Below are 20,527 nucleotides of genomic sequence, written 5' to 3'. Positions count from 1 at the left end.
CTTTTTGGCATCACAATCCGAGCGTGAGCTGCAGTTTAATGCTTCACTTTGAAGGATAGGACAGGATTAAGACATCTTTAGGGGGAGTCGGGCATTTTATCTCCAAAGGGACACTAAAACAGAGACTGGGGTTGTAAAATGTGGCCATTGTGCTGGAATGCATAATCAGGCTGATTTGCTGCCACAGACTCTGTTTTGGGATCTGACTTATGCATCTGATTTTCCTACAAGGTCACGGTATAAAAAGCACAGGTATAATACAAAGATTAACAACGCTGAAATATTCCGTATACAGACGCCACCATCTTGTTCTTTGTGACATATTTCAGAGCCAAAATCTGTGCATTAGTGATCGTGTATTGGAGCCGTGGCATCAAGGTCCTGCCGATACATCACTAGTCAGTCTTAGCTGTCAATCATAATATTTCACTTTGTAATCAAATCAAATCACTAATTTAACACAAACTTGTTGTAAAATTCCCTAAAATTATAGAAAACATTCTAACAATACTTGGACCTTTAAGTTCTGTTTCATGTCCCATCTACGAGCAGAGGTCAGTTAGTTAGTTTTTTGTCCCTTGAGGGGCATGAGGCATTGACAAGCTGCCTCTATCTGCTCCTGTCCTGGGCTCCATGTTGCCTATGTCAGCCCCCTCTCTTTCTGCTTGGTCATCAAAGATTGGTAAGGTGGTTTCATCCCAGAGAGGTCTTTGCTTTGCGGTTCTGATCCATTCTGAGGACATGCCTAAGACAATGCACGTGTTGAATCTCAAGCACCACACTCTGGCTCTTAATCTTCTTAAAGTTCCTAAATTTTGATATTCTTAGGTCAGAAGATGCGGCCGATTTTTTTGGAAAGGAGTTTATCTTGTTCATGTCCCCTCTCACCAGGGGCCAGCATTCTGAGCCGAAGGAGAGCATTGTATGAGTTAGTAGTAACATCTCAATAAGGAAAAATCTGCTTAACACTTCCAGGCCACAGCAAATTCACCAGTGATGATGACCATGTCTATATATGTCCTCTGGCCTTCTGGAGTTATCTCATAGGGTTTTACAGTCTGATGACAAATAAGCAAAGCTGGTACAGCCGACAGCGTAACACTCTCCACAGAAAAAAATAAGATGTTTCAATTCTTTTCAATCCCCTCGTGTATAAATATTGAACCATTTCCAGAATAGAACATCACTTCAGGCAGTGAAGTTGGTTCTAATATATAATACTGGATTAGTAAATGTTGCCTGGCAACAGAAATAGTAAGATAAAGAAACTGTATTGATGTTGTTGCATGAACAACTTTTACTGCTAATGATTTCATATTTTCTTCATATATATAACAGTGACAGACAACTACTATGATTGTGTTGCAAATAACAAGCAACAAGCAGTAAGCACAGACACACCAGGTAACACGGAAAATCATCTGCAGGTAAGAGGAAGGAAAGAAAGCAGCGATGCAGAAATAGAATATATTCACTGCAAACCAACAAGAAGTTGCACAAGCAGGTGGTCAAGACGTTCAGGTGAGGTCAGCAGCACACGGAGGCAGGAACCTTGTTGAGGACGTCTAGTTGACAGGTATATTTTAATCAGGTTTAAAAACTAGCAGCCTAGGAAGAGAATTTAAAGCAGTAGGGTAGATTGAGATGGTGCAACTGTTACCATGACAACTTTAAACACCTACAGCGTCCATTCGAAGCCGATGGGAGCATTGCAGTTTGTCTCAGAGCTGCATATTGATTTTACTTTGTGTAGTTCAGTTTGGTGAACATCCCCTGACTTTACAGACTGAACATCCTATTTATCTGATCCAGGCATTTTATTCACATTATGACATACAACTGGGAGAGTTCCGGGATGCCTTCAAATAGTCCATTTTGCTTTTGAAGGTTTCCTTACCTGGGTTTCCGACTGCAGCCCCTGTCTTTTGGTAATGCTAGGGGGCAGTATGTGCTGCCTGTGCCGCCGAAGCGAATAAGTGGGATTTGAGGATACAGGCAGTGGCCTGTGAAAAAGGCATGAACTGTCCCTGAGTATGTTAGAGAGGCCGTCCCATTCTTGTGAACGCAATATCTCTAGTATTTTTAGTATTATCTAGTATTATTCTAGTATCTCTATATTCTCTCATGGGAATTTCTTCAGATTTCTCACAAACATTCTCCCAGACTCAAAAAATTAACTGATATGATTTCAGTGGTCAAAGGTAAAGGTCACTATGATCTTATTGGGGGGAAACAAGTATGTAGACGGAAACTGCACTGGTTGGTATAGTGCAGTATTTCTATCATCACTTTTCCAGCCAGGTGTTAAATGAGGTGATTCAGATTTTTATCTAAAAAAAAAAGCAGATGAAAAATAAAGTCTGAGTGAAAGTGGATGTGAGTCACTCCTCTGTCAGGAGAACCAGCTCATCCTCCCAGCACCGCGCCTCAGCTCTGCCCTCTGTCCCCAGCATCTGCTGAAGGTCAGCCCCGGAGTCCTCCTGCTGCGTAATCAAAGAGATGTGGCACTCAAGGTTATTTTTGACTCGGCTTACTCCAGGTAACAGTAGCCTCCCGGACTCCCAGCTCCGTGTGGAGATGAGTGAACGCTGCTCTGTCCACCTGCTTTTGACCCGTGGAGCAATAGCTGCCTCTGGGGCCTCCGGGCTTATTAGCAAGTGACTGCCACTGGATATGGGTTTGGAAAACTGACAATGTGACAGACAGGGAAACTAGAGACGTTTTTCATATGTGGGGAGGGGGCAGCGTTTGGGGTTCGGAGGAGGAGGTCTGTGGTCAGTGCTGCGAGGGTCGACCCACACATGCTTGTTTAGAGTTTCATATACCACTAATGTTTAGTTATACCCTAATGAGAGAAGCTACATTTGAACTGATCCTCTGTCAGTGACTAAGTTTACATGGACACCAGTAGTCTGAATATTCATCTTGTTGTGATTATTATTATTATTATTATGATGATGATGTTTACTCAAGTTGCTAATTGAATATTCTGTTTTATATTTATGTTTACACAATGCAGAGCATAGTCTGATATGACAACATTATGTCCACTATGTCATTTGTCCCACGCTCTCGCTAGAATTTTCAAACCACGACCTGAATTGATCCCACGCTTGGGAAATTAACTAGTAACAGAAGCACATAGAGATGATTTAATGCACAATGTAACTGCGGGCTACAGAGCCCCTAAAGTCCTGACAAGTGATTTGTATGCCTCTGCACCGGCGACAGCCAGTGGTCAGAGGCATAAAAATCACTTATGTTTTCCGGTGGTCTGTCCCATTCCTGTGAACATGATATATTGAGAATGCTTACAGGGAATTTCTTCGAATTAGGTAAAAATATTCACTAGGACTCTAGGATGAACTGGTCAGATTCTGGTGGTCGAAGGTCAAGGTCACGGTGACCTCACAATCCACATTTTTGGGCCTTGAGGGTGATAAGGCATTAAGTGTCCATAATTTCCTCTCTGGTGAACATGAACAGTAAAAAATACACACAGAAAAATTAGAAGTCTGCTCAAGACTTTGACCATCAGCTCACAAAACTAACCTGGATTCCAGTTTAAATCCATTTATCCAGCTGCTAGGAACAGGAAGTGAAGAAAAGGGGTTGAGATAATGATGTTGATGAGCAGTTCTGTATTTAACATGAGGACCATCTTACTCTTAATCTCTAAACCCCTGAACTTTTTAAGTCGGTCATGAAAGTGTAAATTTGAAAGGATCAAGTCCTTCCAACAGATTTATTAATCTTTTAATTTCCATGATATTCAAGGTGAAATCTGTTGAGGGATCCAGATCAGCTGCTGTGTTTGGTTTCAGTCACCGAACCGAAATCTCAGCTCCATCCTTGGCTGCAGAAAAGACTTTAGCTTCAGTGTCTTCTGAGATCACAGCGAATGACACACACTCTTTGGGCTGTGGACTGTGTCAGGCCGCTGTGTCTGATTATTGCATATGTGGGGTGTCAGCAGCTTTCATCGTCTCTTTTTAATTCCACTAATGGCTTCTCAGATGTCTGAAATCTTCATATTTAGCTGGTTCAGAGGATCTTTTTTTACAATGTTCTGCTCATTTAAGCCTCTCTGCTGTCAGACAGTCCTGCTGGCATTTTCAGACAGTTACAATTATTCAGTGGCAGGTTGGCTGATATTCAATATTCATGTCTGAACCTGGGTGAATTGAAAATGAGAACATGTGTAGAGGTGAGAGACATGAAAGGAGTTATTAAGCCGTCTGTTACAGCAGCAGGAGGGAATTAAAAACCCATTCAGCAGCGTTAGTTCTCGTCCAAATCCCAAAACGCCTCCTGTCTTATGACTCAGGTGCATTTTTGGGTGTTTCACTTTACTTTCTATGGACTGGTAGATTTTCTAACTTTGCCAAACATTAGCATTTAACAGTCACATTTTCCTCTGTCGAGAATGTTATGTTTTCATCAGTGATCGTTTTTTAGATAGCAGGATTATGCATAAACTACCAAACCGATTTACATTCAGTTTTCTGGGTCGGACATGGCTCAATTGAGAACCCATTGAATTTTGGAGCTATTCTGAATAAATGGGCAGATGTAGGTCTTTTCAGTGTTTCCCACAAAATTAACAAGAATAGCAAACAGTAGAGCACCTCCACCTGGGTTCGTGACCCCTTTTCCACCAAACTAAACAGTGTGCTAGTGCTGGTTCAGAGCTGGTAACCTTTTTATAACCAGTTTACTTTTCCAGGGACTGAAGTCACCTTAGAGCCACATCATTGTGTTCCCAAATACGTCACTTTCTACGTCTCTACTCCTCAACCATTTAAATATACCCATGAATTTGCCCCTATTATATATTATATTGAATTATTCATATCCAGTCCAACCTTGCCCCACCTGCTCTCTTCTCTATCTCTCTCTTTATTTGCGCAGTCATGCAGTATATGATCCGCCACATTATCCACACTGATCAAATGATTGATTGATCGATATTTGAGTTTTTACAGAATTTTGGGTGGTTATCGGATCAGAAGTTTTCCCCTAATTTTGCTCACCAAAATAAAGTGTATGTTTTGTCTGCATTTCTTTGTCAGCAGATTCTTTAACCTTGTGGAGGTTTGTCCTCTGAGTGTCCGTATAGTTATGGATGTGTCTTATATCTATTTCCAGGGGGTTAAGGACAATGATTTTTCGGTGTTTTTCTGAATATGTTTGTGTCATATAGCAGCACAACCAGCACATATTACAGGATGGGACCCTCATAGTGTGTGAACCAGTGGGAGTGAAGCAGCACTAGCCTTTCAATATGTTTTAACACAATATCGGCAGCAACGTTGCATTATTATGTTGTTATGGAACATGTTATCCAGCGCTACCTCCGTCCCACTGGTTGGTATTTCATGATGGGTTTATAAAGGGATTACCAGTCTGCTGCAAACATCGGGTGGATGAGGGATAGGGGAATTTTGTGTGTGTGTGTGTGTGTCCATCTGTGAGTGTGTTTCATATAAAAGCCATAAAGCCGTACGCAGGTCAGGCAGGAGCGAGCTCCTCTCATGATAAGCCTCACGCCTCGGAGACTTACACAGATGATGTTATTGACTGAGTTATTGTGACATATGATTTTAAAAAGCCGGAGTGCCTGCAGAGCGCAGTGGAACATTGTGAACCGAACTGCTTTGGGCTGAACACAGGACTCGCTCCTTTGAGGATTATCTCTGCGCTCTGGCTTTAATTTCACTGCTGTGCCGGGTCAATTAGAGTTTGTAATTGTAATTCCACTCATTTAGAGTGTGTGATCGCTGCTGTTGAAGGGGACTGGAGTGTAATTAATTTGTCTCACTGTCTCTCTCTTTGTCTCTCCCTCTCATTCACATCCCCGACTCCCGCGCCACCATCCTCTTCCCCCTTTTCTTCCTCCAATTCTACCCCTCAGGTGTCTGGCCCAGTGATTCAACCCCAGACAGGAGCAGGAGGAAGCAGTGGAGAAGAGGGACATGGGGCTGAGCCTGAACCAGGACTGGCTCCTGCCTTTCCTATTCTTGCTGCTGATGATCACTGTGTCACCGACTCACAGCCAGGGATGTCCTCAACGTTGTGACTGCATCGCAAAGCTCAAGACCGTATCCTGTTTCGGCAAACGCCTGTCCGCACTACCAGAAGGCATCCCACAGGACTCCAAGATCCTGGATCTAAGTGGAAACAAACTCCGCTGGGTAGAGCACGGAGACCTGCTTTCGTATCCCCGCCTTGAAAAGCTCGACTTGAGTGACAACATGATAAGTGTCCTAGAGCCGAATGCTTTTTCTAGTCTCCAGAACCTGCAGTTGCTGTCGCTGAGGGGCAACCAGCTGAAACTGGTCCCAATGGGGGCCTTCTCACGTCTGTCCAACCTGACATCACTGGACCTCAGTGGGAATAAGATCGTGATTCTCTTGGACTTTACTTTCCAGGACCTGAAAAGCCTAAAAAACTTAGAAGTTGGAGACAATGATCTGGTTTATATCTCCAACAAGGCCTTCCTGGGTCTCATGGGGCTGAGGGAGCTGACCATCGAGCGGTGCAACCTGACATCTGTGTCCAGCCAGTCTCTCTCTTATCTGCATAACCTGGTGACTCTGCGGCTCCGCTACCTCAGCATCTCTGCCTTAGAAGACCAGAACTTCCGCAAGCTGGGAAACCTGAGGGGGCTCGAGATCAACCACTGGCCCTTTCTGGAGCACATTTCTCCTCACAGCCTGCAGGGGCTTAACTTGTCCTGGTTGTCTATCACACACACTAACATCACGTCTGTGCCGACCTCCGCCCTGCGCAGTCTGGCCCACCTCACCAGCCTCAACCTCTCCTACAACCCCATCTCTGTGTTGGAGTCCTGGGCGCTGCGGGACCTTGTCAGGCTGAAAGAGCTGCATATGGTCAACACGAACCTGGTAGTAGTGCAGCCATACGCACTGGGCGGTCTGAGGCAGATCCGCCTTCTTAACCTCTCCACTAACAGCCTGGTGACCCTGGAGGAGGGAGCGTTTCAATCTGTCAACACTCTGGAGACACTGCGTTTGGATGGAAACCCTCTCGCCTGCGACTGCCGCCTGCTCTGGATCCTCCAGCGCAGGAAGACCCTTAATTTTGACGGCGCCTCCCCGGTGTGTATGATGCCTGTCGAGGTGCAAGGACGGGCACTCAACGCCTTCTCTGACTCGGCCCTCTTTGACCACTTCACTTGCCAGAAGCCCAAAATCCGCAACAGGAAACTGCAGCAGATAACTGCCCGTGAGGGACAGGTGGTGTCGTTCGTATGCAGAGCTGAAGGCGAGCCTATACCGGTGGTATTCTGGATCTCCCCTCAGCGCCGGCGCATCACCACAAAGAGCAGCGGGCGCTTAACTGTGTTACCAGAAGGCACGCTAGAAATACGGTACGCCCAGGTGACAGACAGTGGAACCTACATCTGCATAGCCAGTAACGCTGGTGGGAATGACACCTATTTTGCCACTCTTACAGTGAGCGGGCTGCCGCTAGACGCAGCCCTCATGGCCAACCGCACTTACTATGCCGGGGATCTTAATGACACTAATCTAAACGACACCAGAGTCTTCTTGAAGTTTACTCTGGACCTCAAGACCATCCTCATATCCACAGCTATGGGCTGCATCATGTTCCTGGGTGTGGTCCTGTTCTGCTTCATCCTGCTGTTTGTGTGGAGTCGAGGGAAGGGGCAGCACAAGAACAATTTCTCGGTGGAGTACTCCTTCAGGAAAGTGGAAGGACCTGCCGCGAGCGGGGGACAGGGCGGGGCGCGCAAGTTCAACATGAAGATGATTTGATCATGTGGGACCGATTTTTCTTTTTAGTATTCTGTCCCTGATGCTGTTTACAAGCAGAAGCAAGTTGGGACATAAAAACACCGGAGTGGACGCCTGCTTGCAAAACATTAGAATTATTTATTGGATGTTTTATCGAGACAAGGTTCTGTTTTTGAAAAATTACGTATGGGGAAAAAAGGCAATCGGTATGGATTTGAGATAATGTGTTTCTACTGCTCTTTGTTGCGTGTCCTTGTTATTGTACAGAGGAAATCTGGATCATATTTAAAGATGTCTTCAATAGACTGTTCAAAAAGACTAAGCAACAATAGCACTCCGAGTCCCAGCAGTCTTTAACCTCCGCAAGGCTCTTTGCCAACTCCATCTCTCTTCTCCACCAGGATCCCTCTCTCTCTTCATCTGTAAAGGACTTCACCTCTCTGCTCCGTCTGTGGCGACTCAAGCTCTCTGTCTCTGAACTCATGAATACATAACAGCTGGGTGGTGCTCAATGATTGCCAAGGTCTTGCCAACATGTATTTGACTAGTTTGAGCTATAATACTGCATATTTACACTACAATCGAAAACTTTAGAGCATTGATATGTAGAGGCTGTGCTTTCTGAGCTGCTGATGGGTTTGTACAGAAAATATGAATTATACAAAACGACTACTGCTCTGCAACACTGCCAGTTTGACCATAAAGAACCATCTAATATCACCGTCAGTGCAAAGATGGGGGAGAGAGACGTTTTCATTGGATGTAAGTTGATCGAGGGTGATTTAAAACAAAAGTGGCACTCAGACAGGTCATGTGCACTTGTGAATCAATACATGCACAATTTTGTTTGTCTGCTGTCACACTGTACAAGACTCTTGCCCTGTTAATCTGAAACTCCTGTATAAAGATGAACGTTGGCTTCTTTCTTTGAATAATGTGAATTATTTGTAAATTGAACATTTGCCGGGATGCATTCATCCCAATGTTGAATAGATGATACTGTATGAGATTGTATTATATATTTTGTAATCACTGATATCCCTGTCGTTGTTTATAGTAATGTTGACTGATCAGATTTTACCGTCATACTGTAATTGTACTGTTAACGTCTCTTTTTCAAAATCATTGACGGTCATAAACAGAAATTGTACTCTCTCATTGTATCACATCATCAGATCTGGTCGCTCCTTGAGCTCACAACACAAATCAGAAGTATCGGGTTTTCGTTCGTCGGCCTATTCCTGTCCCGTCAGTGTGATACGGGAGGTGTTTGGCTGACCACCAGGGGAAGGAGTTAAGTGGACTCTCATCGGGATCTCGATCTGTTTTTAGACGCGTAGAGAAAAATGCTAATGCAATATAGACCTTGCAAACTGGAACAGAGGTCATAATGAAACAGAGCCAGTGAGGAGGGGGAGTTTGGGTATTTTAGGAAGACAGACACTAACAACAAAGGGCTGTGTGCTGGGGTCACAACAACAGGCCACAAAAGGCAGGTGTGCAACATTTTTGTAGGAGTTTGAAGATATTCAGTTCTAAAGGTGAAATTCAATAAGATGTCATTAATTGCTAGTTGCCCTCACATAGAAATCAGAGTTAATATTTATACACGAGGAATACAGCTTGTATTTGAGAATATGATACATTGTCATTTCACATGAATTTGCAGTCATGTCCTTCGACAAAGAAAAATGTGTAGTACTTTCTACACCACACTTCAATACATGTAGAACCCAGAAACTGGAGTCATTAAATCCACTTTTCCTCATCCTCTCAGACATTATTTTGGGAGCCTGAGAACACAGATTAGCTGCATATATAATTCAAAAATGCTGTTGATCTTTTGTCCTATAAACCAAAAGCACCAGTTGTGAGATCAGCTGCTTAGGTTCTGCCATTCCACTTTTAAAACTGTTACTCTGCTGCCCTCTGTTGGCAAAAAAATGGCAATAATAATAATAATAATAAAAAACTTTATTTACTAATTCGATTTTACAATTTTTTCTTACAAAATGCTTTACAATCATCAAATCAAACATACTAGTCATAAAATCATCAGCAAAAGACTGAATAATGATTTTCTCAACCTGTACATTTGTTTATTTCATTCCCCATAAAGCAATTAAGACCGTGTTGGAGGGCTGACCTGCTTCCAGCAGTATTGAAAGAGAAAATGTACGTAACATTCCTCAAGCAGCAAACAAAGCGTAGAAACTGGAAACAGAGTGGTGGAGCGTGTTTCCATGATCGCTCACATATACTGCACAAGACGTTATTATTAACTGTGAATATGTTCCGAGACTGATCAGACATCAGTTAAGCTTCCTCTCTGTGATTAACAACTCTGATGTATTTGTAATTGTTCTACTGATGAACTCCTTCTATAAATATGAAAGCCATTGTGTCTGGAAGTGCTAGACTGTTTTGTATTGTACTGTTTTATAAAAAGGAAGCACACTGTTTATAAAGCATGCTATGTTATATGCTATGATGATGTCCTGTCCCATTTCTTTTACAGCTGCTGTCTGATCTCTCCACCCTCATGGTAAACCTCTCACTGTGAGATTCTGTGTTGCAGATTATTATGGTATGTTTTTCCCCAGGTTTGTCATATTTAAAACATTTTTAAAAAACAACAGTTTATTCAGATGAATGAAGGATGTGTTATCTACACTATACATAAATATGAACTGTTCAAAAGAACAAGTTCCTGCCCTGATACACAACAATGTTAGAGAAGAGTTATTATTGCTCATTTTGTGTATTTACATTTTTGTCACCTAGTAAAAATATTTACAATTAAGTTGCATGTGTTTGTTGTTGGCTTTTTACATCACAACCATTTAACCATTTAGCTGTTATGACTTTATTCAGTGATTCTCAAATGGGGGTCCCTGACAAGTATCCACCTTCACTCATTAAAATTATCATGATATGGGTATTCTGTGCTGACATGGTGAGAATATTTTCAATACAATTCTAATATCTTTCTAAGCTATTTATACATTTTTGATTTTCACATTACTCAGAAGAAAAGTAAAAAAAAAAGAGAGGCTATTTCTAGTTATCCCAAGGGTCCTGTATAGGGGGGGTCCCCTGGATATTTTCTATCAAAAGGTGGTCATTGACTGTTTTAATACATTTTAACTTGTTAAACTAAACTGAGCCTTGGTAACTGAATTCATACTTAACGTATGACTTGTAACTGCTGAAGTCACAGACAAATAAGAAGTGGTGTGCATTTCAGGGACACCTTAAGGAGGAAGTAGAACTTGCGGCAGGAAGATGTTCAGCACCCAGTATATTTATTTATATTTATCAAAATATTTTCTTCATTAGTCCGCTTCTTTGACTCCAGATGGCTGTTTTATATGTATTTTCTAGATATGTAATAAAATTGGAGTTTGATTTATATATATATATATATATATATACACACACACATTCACACAGAAACACATACACACAAACTAATCTTTTGGGTAATGCAAAAATCTAAGTGTGAATTAGACACCTGAAACCTCTAGTTTACATAAGCTGAAAACAGACATTCTCGTAGACAGTGAAATAAGTGACGCGATGAGTTGAGCACATTAAGAGCTATTCGTGAATTTGTGATATATTTTCTGAAAGAAAACAACGTACCAAACTTTTCTGTGAAAGTATAGAGTATTCTTATATATTTTAAAACATGCCCGCATTAGATCTTTGAAATATTTTTCTATTGTTCAAACAGGCCATGAAGTCCTGCACTCTAAAAAGACATGTTAGTAGAGAAGGGTAAAAAAGGTGTGTGAAGAAATCCCACAAGGTCCTCTGGTGTTGGGGGAATACATTTTGATACAAAAAAGAAAGACACGCATGCTGTGGAAAAAAGAAAATGCCTATGTTAGTGGAGCGAAAGCATAGCAAAGATATTTAAAAAATGCCCCTGGCCCTCAAAAGGGTGACTCACCTGAAGTAAAGACAAATATAGGCCTGGGAGATACAGATCTATACAGCACATTAAAGACACAAGAAGACTTTAACACATCCTCACAATCACTAATGAAATTACAAAGCGAACCTAGTTATAAAAGGAAGAATAATCATCTTCTTTATTAAGAACAAGAAAAACATGACCTAAACATGTTGTTTGTTTAAATACCACAAGTCTTCAATACAGCGTCACTGCTCCTATAACACAGATCAGCAAATGACATGAACGCCATTCCTATAAATTCAAAAACAAAAAAGTTAATGTTTAATCATATGAGTTGAATGATGAATAACTAAGAGTACCAAAGTAGCAGGGCTCAAGGATTTACACCTGTTAAAAACAAGTGTGACTCATCTGACCACATCAGGGGTGGGGGACTTCTGGGGCCTCCAGACTGGAGGAGGGCTGTAAGACAGTCTGATCTGGCACAGGAGACAAATACAAATACCCAACTCAGAAACACAAACACACACAAAATTCTCCTGACAGCAAATACTGTATTATAAGAAAATAGTGTACTTCAGGATGGTGTCATTGCCTGTAAGGTCACACTCAAGGTGAACAAAACACATGAAACCAAGATTTGGAAGAAGAAATAATAAAATTAGCAAATGGGCTTGTGGGTTGATGAAAAAAAAGAGGGTCATTGAAGCTGGAAACACTGAAATGTTTGGAGACAATGAGATGCACACTCACAATCGCTTGCTGATTGGGTATTTTCAGTCTCAACCTCGTCTTCCCCGATTTATCACATGCCATTTTGTTTTGAAGAATTTACACTGAGCAGATTATTGATATAGAATGAGATATTGAAAGGACACTTAAGGACGTTGCAAAAAAAATTAAAATTACCTCTCTGGTCTGTGATTATACAGACAACATCACCTCCGGACTCATCATTTTTATGTATGGATTACTTCTGACGTGGATGAAATTGTCTGTGCTAACCACGCATGTTATGACAAGAGCTACTGTGTGACTTCCTGGGACTCCTCCAGGAACTTAGTGAATAATTTGAGGATGAGGAAAAGCAAACAAAAAGAGCTGCACGTATTTGCTAGAGCTAGTTAAAATAAAACCAGTTTAGGTGCAACAACACTAACCTGAAGTTAGAATTTGTTTGGAAAAGCCTACAACTGTGAGTAGGACTCTTGCAAAGCCAGTATTTTCTGCAACTCAGCGAGTAAAAGTAGACGCCATGTTTAATGTTGATACCTGCAGGCGGAATGGTAACATGAACGGTGTTTTCAGTTGAGCTAAACGTCCATCGGATCATTTTAAAAATGATCTTCAAGACATTCAAGACTGACTGATCGCAATGCAAGAAACCATCTGGAAGTAGCATCGCAATCACTACCATGTGACATCAGAAACCACACCAAAGAGGAGCCATTCCAACCATAACATTGAAGAGGTTTGTGTGACATCTGTCTTTGAATAATATAATAGTGAGCCTTGATATGAAAAGTGCTCCAAGCTCTTCAACACTTTCTTTTACACTTCTGTTGCTATGTACTGTACTTATGGATTTTGTATCTTAAATACACATGTTGGTATTATAATAAGTCGCTAAGCTGTTTCACTTCTTGTTGTCTTGATCCAAAATCTAAATCACTCGTGCCTTCTCAGCATTTTTATCTGATGGAAGGATAAGATGAGGCGTCTGCGTTCTTGTGTCTCGACACAAGAACGCAGACGTCAGGTTTTCTTCTTCTTTTCACAGCTCATATCCTTCACCATATTTTACTCATTTAAATTTCTAGTAGTTCTGAAATCGGAGAAGAAAAGGATAGTGACAAGAATGTCTTGAAAGCTGCTTTGAAACAATATGATGTGACTCAGACTGAGATCTTTCGAATAACCCTGCTCACAGCTTTTCCTCTTAATGTTTCACTTAAATTAATGAAAGGCATATTTACTCTATAGGGTTGTTATTATTGTTCATTTGTATGCATTCATCAAAACATGAGTAGCAAGAGTAAAGAATTAAAAATTGTTTTGCATAAAGATGTTTATCAAACAATAATGTTAATGTTACCCTCCTTAAACTTTACTTACTGAAATTGACATCAGGTTCTTCCTGTTAAATTCAAATTAGACCTTTCGCAAAACACATCATTACAGGGAAATTACTCTATTCCCTTTTTCTTTGTATCAGAGTTGACTGTGTGACCTATGCATTTCACATGAGGTGTCATCAACCAAGCATGACACACTGACAAACACTGTCAGACTGCGAAAGTAGGATATTAGTCACATAGGTCTGCCCTACATGTTATACATTTCATTTATTGAAATTGATTTATACTTTAACAATATAGATGGCAGTGGTAGAATGCACAGTGCTCTGAAACCCTCTTTTAAAGGAGATCTTATATTTGCTAAAGAGACTAAATGTACTGACACCTAACTTCTTCTTTAAAAAAAGTATTTCCATCTACATGATGTTAAGTCTGATAGGGTACGGCAATGGGGTGTGTGTGTGTTTACTCTTGTACTCATAACATTGTGAGGACCAATTTGAGCCTACAACCTACGAATGAGTACATTTTGGCTGGAACTCACTTTCTGAACCACCTTTCAGGACTGTCTGGGGGTTAAGACTTGGTTTTAGGGTTAGGTTTAGAATTAGGTTTACGTTAGGGTTTGGGTTACGGCTTTGGTTAGGCATTTAGTGTCCTCACTGAGATAGTACAAACAGTGTGTGGGTGTGTGTGTGATGACACATTTTGTGTCATACCGGTGTTGAGACGTGGTGGTCTATTTGGAATTATAGTGGTTAGTAGGTGTGGAACAAACAATTGACCTGCAGATCAGAAGATAAGCTGAAATAAAGCATTTACTTCTACTTTTAATTTAGGTTTCTTAAGTCACTAGGAAAAATATCTAACATTACTGTAAAGTCAGTTTCTGTGTTGCTTTTTGTGAAACCGCTAACTTTGTACTGGCTGATAATTTAAACCCCTTTAGATCTGATGATTATTTGATTATTTGATTATATGATTAACCCTTTGATACACAAGCTATGCAAACCCCCTCTAAGGCACAACATGGGTCAAAAATGACCCGTATTGACTTTCAATGTTATTTCATGCACCGCTGAGTGTTTCTTTGCTATATTTTTGGAAATCTAATTATTTCATCATTTAATATTCAAAGTATTCATTAAATATCTTGTTTTTGCTTACCACAAATCATTATTTTCATTTTATCTTTCATAATTTATGAACTAAAATAGTTTTTGTATTTTTAAATCAAGTTTACACACATGGGTCAAAAATGACCCGATGGAGTTTAAATTGTAAATATCTTTGCAATAAATGTATTTCATCATTCAGAATTTCAGGAATTCCTCAATTAACTTGTTTTTGATCATCACAAATTCTTATTTTCATTTGTCCTTTTCTACATTTTTAATAAAAAAACATTTTTGTATCACTACCCTTCCATGGGTCAAAAATGACCCGTATTCATTTCACATGTTATTTCATGCATGGCTGTGCTTCTTTGCTATATCTTTTAAAATCTATTAATTTAATCATTTAATATTTCAAAGTATTCATTAAAATATCTTGGTTTTGATTGACACAAATCATTATTTTCATTTTCTCTGTCTTAATTTTTGAACTACAATAGTTTTTGTATTACTTCATCAAGTTTACACACATGGGTCAAAAATGACCCATGTATGCAAGTGTGAATTTGATAGGAACCTTTGATTTGTAAATGTTTGTAGTTAGGAACATGTTTACTGTGGACAACTTTTCACATGCCACACTTGTCAAAACTACTTGTCAGAACTAAATCATGTTGACCTAGCTATCGTTAGCTAGAATTTACCTAGCTTCCATAAGCTAACATTAGCTAGCTAAAAGAGAATATGTTAACAGCTAGCTAATAATATTGGACATATTTTTTTACCCACCAGTAGAGGGAAATAATGTTCAAATGTTATGTGAAGTTATCTTTTCACAAGATATCAAATATTTTCTTAGGTAAAACAATTGTAAAACTAGACGTACATGAATCAGATGTGCAAAAGCAGCCCGTTTAGTTCTGACAAGTAGTTCTGAGAAGTGTGGCATGTGAAAAGTTGTCCACAGTAAACATGTTCCTAACTACAAACATTTACAAATCAAAGGTTCCTATCAAATTCACACTTGCATACATGGGTCATTTTTGACCCATGTGTGTAAACTTGATGTAGTAATACAAAAACCATTTTAGTTCAAAAATTAAGACAGAGAAAATGAAAATAATGATTTGTGGTAATCAAAAAAAATATATTTTAATTAATACTTTGTAACATTAAATGATTAAATAAATAGATTTTAAAAGATATAGCAAAGAAGCACAGCCATGCATGAAATAACATGTGAAATGAATACGGGTCATTTTTGACCCATGTTGTGCCTTAGAGGGGTAGTGATACAAAAATGATTTTTATTAAAAAAGTAAATAAGGACAAATAAAAATAAGAGTGTGTAATGATCAAAAACAAGTTAATTGAGGAATTCCTGGAATTCTGATTGATGAAATTCATTTATTGCAAAGATATTTACAATTAAAACTCCATCGGGTCACTTTTGACCCATGTTGTGTATCAAAGGGTTAAGTTGTTACAGCAACTGAGACCTATAAAGCACTTGTGCAGAGGTGGAGGAAGAACTCAAAAATTTAACTTGGGTGAAAATACAAATAATTAGAAATTAAGTTGCACAAGAAAAGTACAAACTTTATTATATTAACAAAGAATGCTGCTGATTATACTGCTGAAAATACTATTCATTATTACTATTCATGATATATGATGATTTATAACCCTAACCATAACCCTCTTCTTAATCTAATTTATTCTTATTCTAATGTTACCTCACTCTGACTGGCTCCTAATGGGCAATTCCTGTGACGACCTGCACCTCATCGCCAAGAGCTCACTCATTGTCCAGTCATCAATACAGAAAGTACTGACAGATATTTACTGACATATATAGTTTAGTAAAACGTGACATGTAAATATATCCCACAAGTAAATTGCAGCTACATGACACAAATAAATTATGTATTGGATTTAAGCTTTATTGGCTATACTTCATAGTCAAACCCTCAGCAGCTGATCAGTTATTGCATTTCTGTAAAAAGAAGTGTAAGAAGTATTCATTAGTGTAGTGTTTGGCCCTGAGACTTTGGGTTTGACAATGCAAACTAGAAAAATAGACTAGTTGGCTGCTGTTTCTGTTATGTTTTACTTTGGGTCTCTCTCTAGTCTGAAGCTTCAGCTCTGTAGGAGTTGGTGTCTGTATCTGGACACAGCTTTTTGTGTATGAATAACTTTACACAACCCTATCTGTTTTTTTGGGTGTTTTTGTTTTTGTTAGCAAGATTTCACAAATATCATGAATATGTTTTTTCATGAAACTTGGTGGGAGGCTGCAGTAAATGTCAGGGATGAAGCCATTACATAAATAAAAAATCTGACACATTTAGGTAACTATGTGTGCAGCCTAAATCTAAAGGGGCCATTCTGTGCCTCTGGCATATTAAAAGATTCAACACACTGTTGTCACATTACGAGAGAAGCTGACTATATCTGCCCACACAGGAAAACGACATCATGCTTCAGTGTTTCCATTTAGAGGAGGGTTGCAACAACATCCCAGGTGAAGGCTTATAAATGTTAATATGTCAAAATTTAAAAATAATTAAGCACCATGTTTTCAATATTGCTTTTCAGTCTATGAAATACTTCATTCTACAAGAACCCAGTCAAAACAAAAGTTTTGTAAATACATGGTAAAATCATCTTACTGGTCAGGTGTTAAATGATTCCAGACGCTAAGACACAATATCTCTTTGAACGTTTATTGTACACATTACATATCTACATGGACCTGTGTTGGGTGACAGAGTGAGATGAGAGGTCAGAAGGTAAAGGCATCTATAGCAGCCTCTCACACATAACATAATGGTCAGCAGGGGTGTTTCAAGGTATTTTGGGGCCCCCTGGTAAAAGGGACCTGGGGGGGCCATACACAATTCCTGTGAACCTATGTAACCAGACGTGCTTTGGGCTCAGCTTGGAGCTGAGAGCTCAGATCAATTGACCCTGTTGGTCAGAATCAGTTTTCTAAAGAGAGAGACAAGCACAGTTTCTCCATGGTCCATCTTGGCCAGAAATGAATCAAACAAGGAGTGTCTGTGGGAGGGGGCTTAAAGCAGATCAACCCCACTTATTGTGTCACAAAAACTTTATACATAAAGTCACAAAGTAAATAAAAAATTCTCACATCACTGCTGATTAACATCAGCACGTAGGCCCATAATACAAAAATAGAGTCAATCCTGATTAAAACTGAGAGTTCTGATCTACACAGGTGGAAAAAAAAGAAAAGGCATGAGCAGTGGTGGAATGTAACACTACTTTTACTTCATCACTGTAATTAAGTTTTTCATGTATCTGTACTTTACTTAAGGATATTTATTTTCAAGTAACTGTCACTTATATTCCACAACATATATCATATATTGTATATATATTTATATATATATATATATTTCCAAAATTAATTGATAAAGAGAGATGATTTGATCCACTGATCCAATCAGATCAGACAAGTAACATTAGACCCCGCCTCCTGCTGCAGCATTATCATTGGTGTGGAAGAGGCCTCATAATGATCTAGTAGACTGCTTTATTTTCAAGTATTTAAGTACTTTCACTTTTAATTATTTATTATATTTAAGACTAAGTAGTTAATTATTACTGAAGTAGAAAAGTTAAAGTGACACTTTTACTTCAGTATGTCCATTTACTTGAGTACAATGTTTGAGTGCTTGCTCCACAACTGGGCATGAGGCTTGTTTTGCTGCTTGATTTGGCTTGATTATTTGCAGTCCTCCGAAGTATGAAGGTTGTGCTGAAATCCGTGGTTACTGTGACCTCATTAAAAATCCCCACGCTTTAACAAAGCTCTATTTTCGGGACGTAGGACGGCGTGCTGTAAATGCCTACTGACTTTTCGGGGCGTTAATATATTGTTTGTTTGGTTGTAGTGTGAATGATCAGAATGTAGAACTGCGAACTACAGAGGTCGATCAGATCACAATTTGGCCTCAATGCGTCTTTGGTGCATGTGTTCCTGTCCGACTGCAGTCGAATAATCCAAAATGTGTTTTAATGCCAGTCGTATGTTTGCTACGACACAAAATAAGGATTTGGTGGAGGTTTATCTCTTTTTGCGGTGCTTCTTTAAAAACAGCATTCATGTGCCATCAATTTACAAAAATAAACGGGGAAAAAAAGACAAATTCACTTTCTCTCACCCCATCATTCCAACAACAGCAGATAGGACAGTCAGTCAGAGATGTTTCTATGTTTGCTGGCGATTTTTCGTGGCGGAGTGGAGCATGACGTGGACAGCAACCCAGGGACCTGCTGCTCCTCTTCATCTGAGGTGACTCTCCTAGCGATGGGTTTCAGCAGAGAAGCTCCCAGCTGGGTTGAGTGGGTGGGCGAGAGAATGAGGGGAGAGACAAGGCCAGAGCTGCTGCTGTTGCTACCACCACATGTGTTTAAGTATGGATAACCTCTCATGGTATGGAGGGCATATGCAGGAATGAAAAGGGGGTGAGAAGGAATAAAGGAAGAGTCTCTGACACCCCTGTAGTAGTCCCTCTGCAGGGGCACGTGGTTTTGCAGTGGGTTGTTCTGGTGAACAGTGTGTGCTGCAGGGCGAACCAGGCCAAAGTGGAGCTTGATGGCCATTAATTCAGCACTGAGTCTGGCATTTTCTTCTTTCAGGGCCATGAAATGAGACTCCAGAACGTAGTCGTGTATCCTTCTCTTCACCCGGGACCGTTTGGCTGCCTCGTTGTTCTTTTGCCTCTTCTCCCAGTAGAGGGCATCCTTCTTCTCCTCAGGTATGAACTCCCTTTTGCGACGGGGCCCTTTATGCACCAGCTCATTTTCCACTTGTAAAACATGGCTGTCATGGCCTCTGTTAAAAGCTCTCGAGAGATGCTCCATGGTCGACGAAATATTAGTAACAAACAACAGTGACCTGAAATCAAAAAGAACACAGGAAGCGTTTTAGTCTGGTGTCGGAGCCTGAGTGATACAGCCACTTCATTCTTGTGTAACCTTATCTGATGTTTTACCTCAACTTTCTGTTACTTGGTTTGTTCTTCACTGAAGTGTATTAGTAGAATTGGTTACTTTGATGTTGCGGTTTATTCATTATGTGAACAACAAAAAACCACAGGTAGGGGTGCGGAACTAGGCTCTGTACTCCCCAAGGGTCCCAGGAGGCAGCCCATAACCCAATTATTTTTCTTTTCAAATGAATTTCATTTCACTATCACAGTTGTATTGTCTCAGCATATGCAATTCTAGTGTTTTCCTTAGACTTCTCACAGTATTTCTGAAGTGCTGTCTGTCTGATCCCCCTCGAAGGGCCCTTTGACCTTCAGTTACTATTTTCATGCGACAACATAACACTACATAGTAGAGTAGTTTGACGTAGATTACTACAAGTGGCAGATATATCTATATATGTAGACCTGTGACTTGCTGTGAATTGAATTGGTTGGTTGCACTGTGATACAGTCTTCACTCCCAATGAAAAACTAAAATCTGTTGTATGGATATGTTTGAAGTGGAGAAGCATTTTTTATTTAAAAATCTTGCAGGTTTGCCAGCTTGAGAGAAAAAACACAACATTGACATTTACTTGTCACGTCCACTAAGGAGGTTATGTTTTCACGACTG

General features: G+C 40.0%; 1 protein-coding gene across 1 annotated transcript; it reads left to right on the top strand.

Annotated features, from left to right (window-relative positions):
• The first annotated feature begins 5,975 nt into the window (after window positions 1-5,975).
• lingo3a (leucine rich repeat and Ig domain containing 3a) lies at window positions 5,976-7,802 on the top strand. The gene has a single exon (XM_061078661.1). The coding sequence runs from the start codon at window positions 5,976-5,978 to the stop codon at window positions 7,800-7,802; it is 1,827 nt and encodes a 608-aa protein (XP_060934644.1).
• The last annotated feature ends 12,725 nt before the right edge of the window (window positions 7,803-20,527 follow it).

This window comes from Limanda limanda, chromosome 9 (genome assembly GCF_963576545.1).
Source record: "Limanda limanda chromosome 9, fLimLim1.1, whole genome shotgun sequence".
Classification (NCBI taxonomy): domain Eukaryota; kingdom Metazoa; phylum Chordata; class Actinopteri; order Pleuronectiformes; family Pleuronectidae; genus Limanda; species Limanda limanda.
The sequence above is the reverse complement of the archived record's forward strand: the minus strand, read 5'-3'. Positions and strand labels throughout refer to the sequence as shown.

Excerpts from the sequence above, each read along its gene's own strand:
- lingo3a (XM_061078661.1), top strand. The coding sequence starts at position 5,976 with ATGGGGCTGAGCCTGAACCAGGACTGGCTCCTGCCTTTCCTATTCTTG.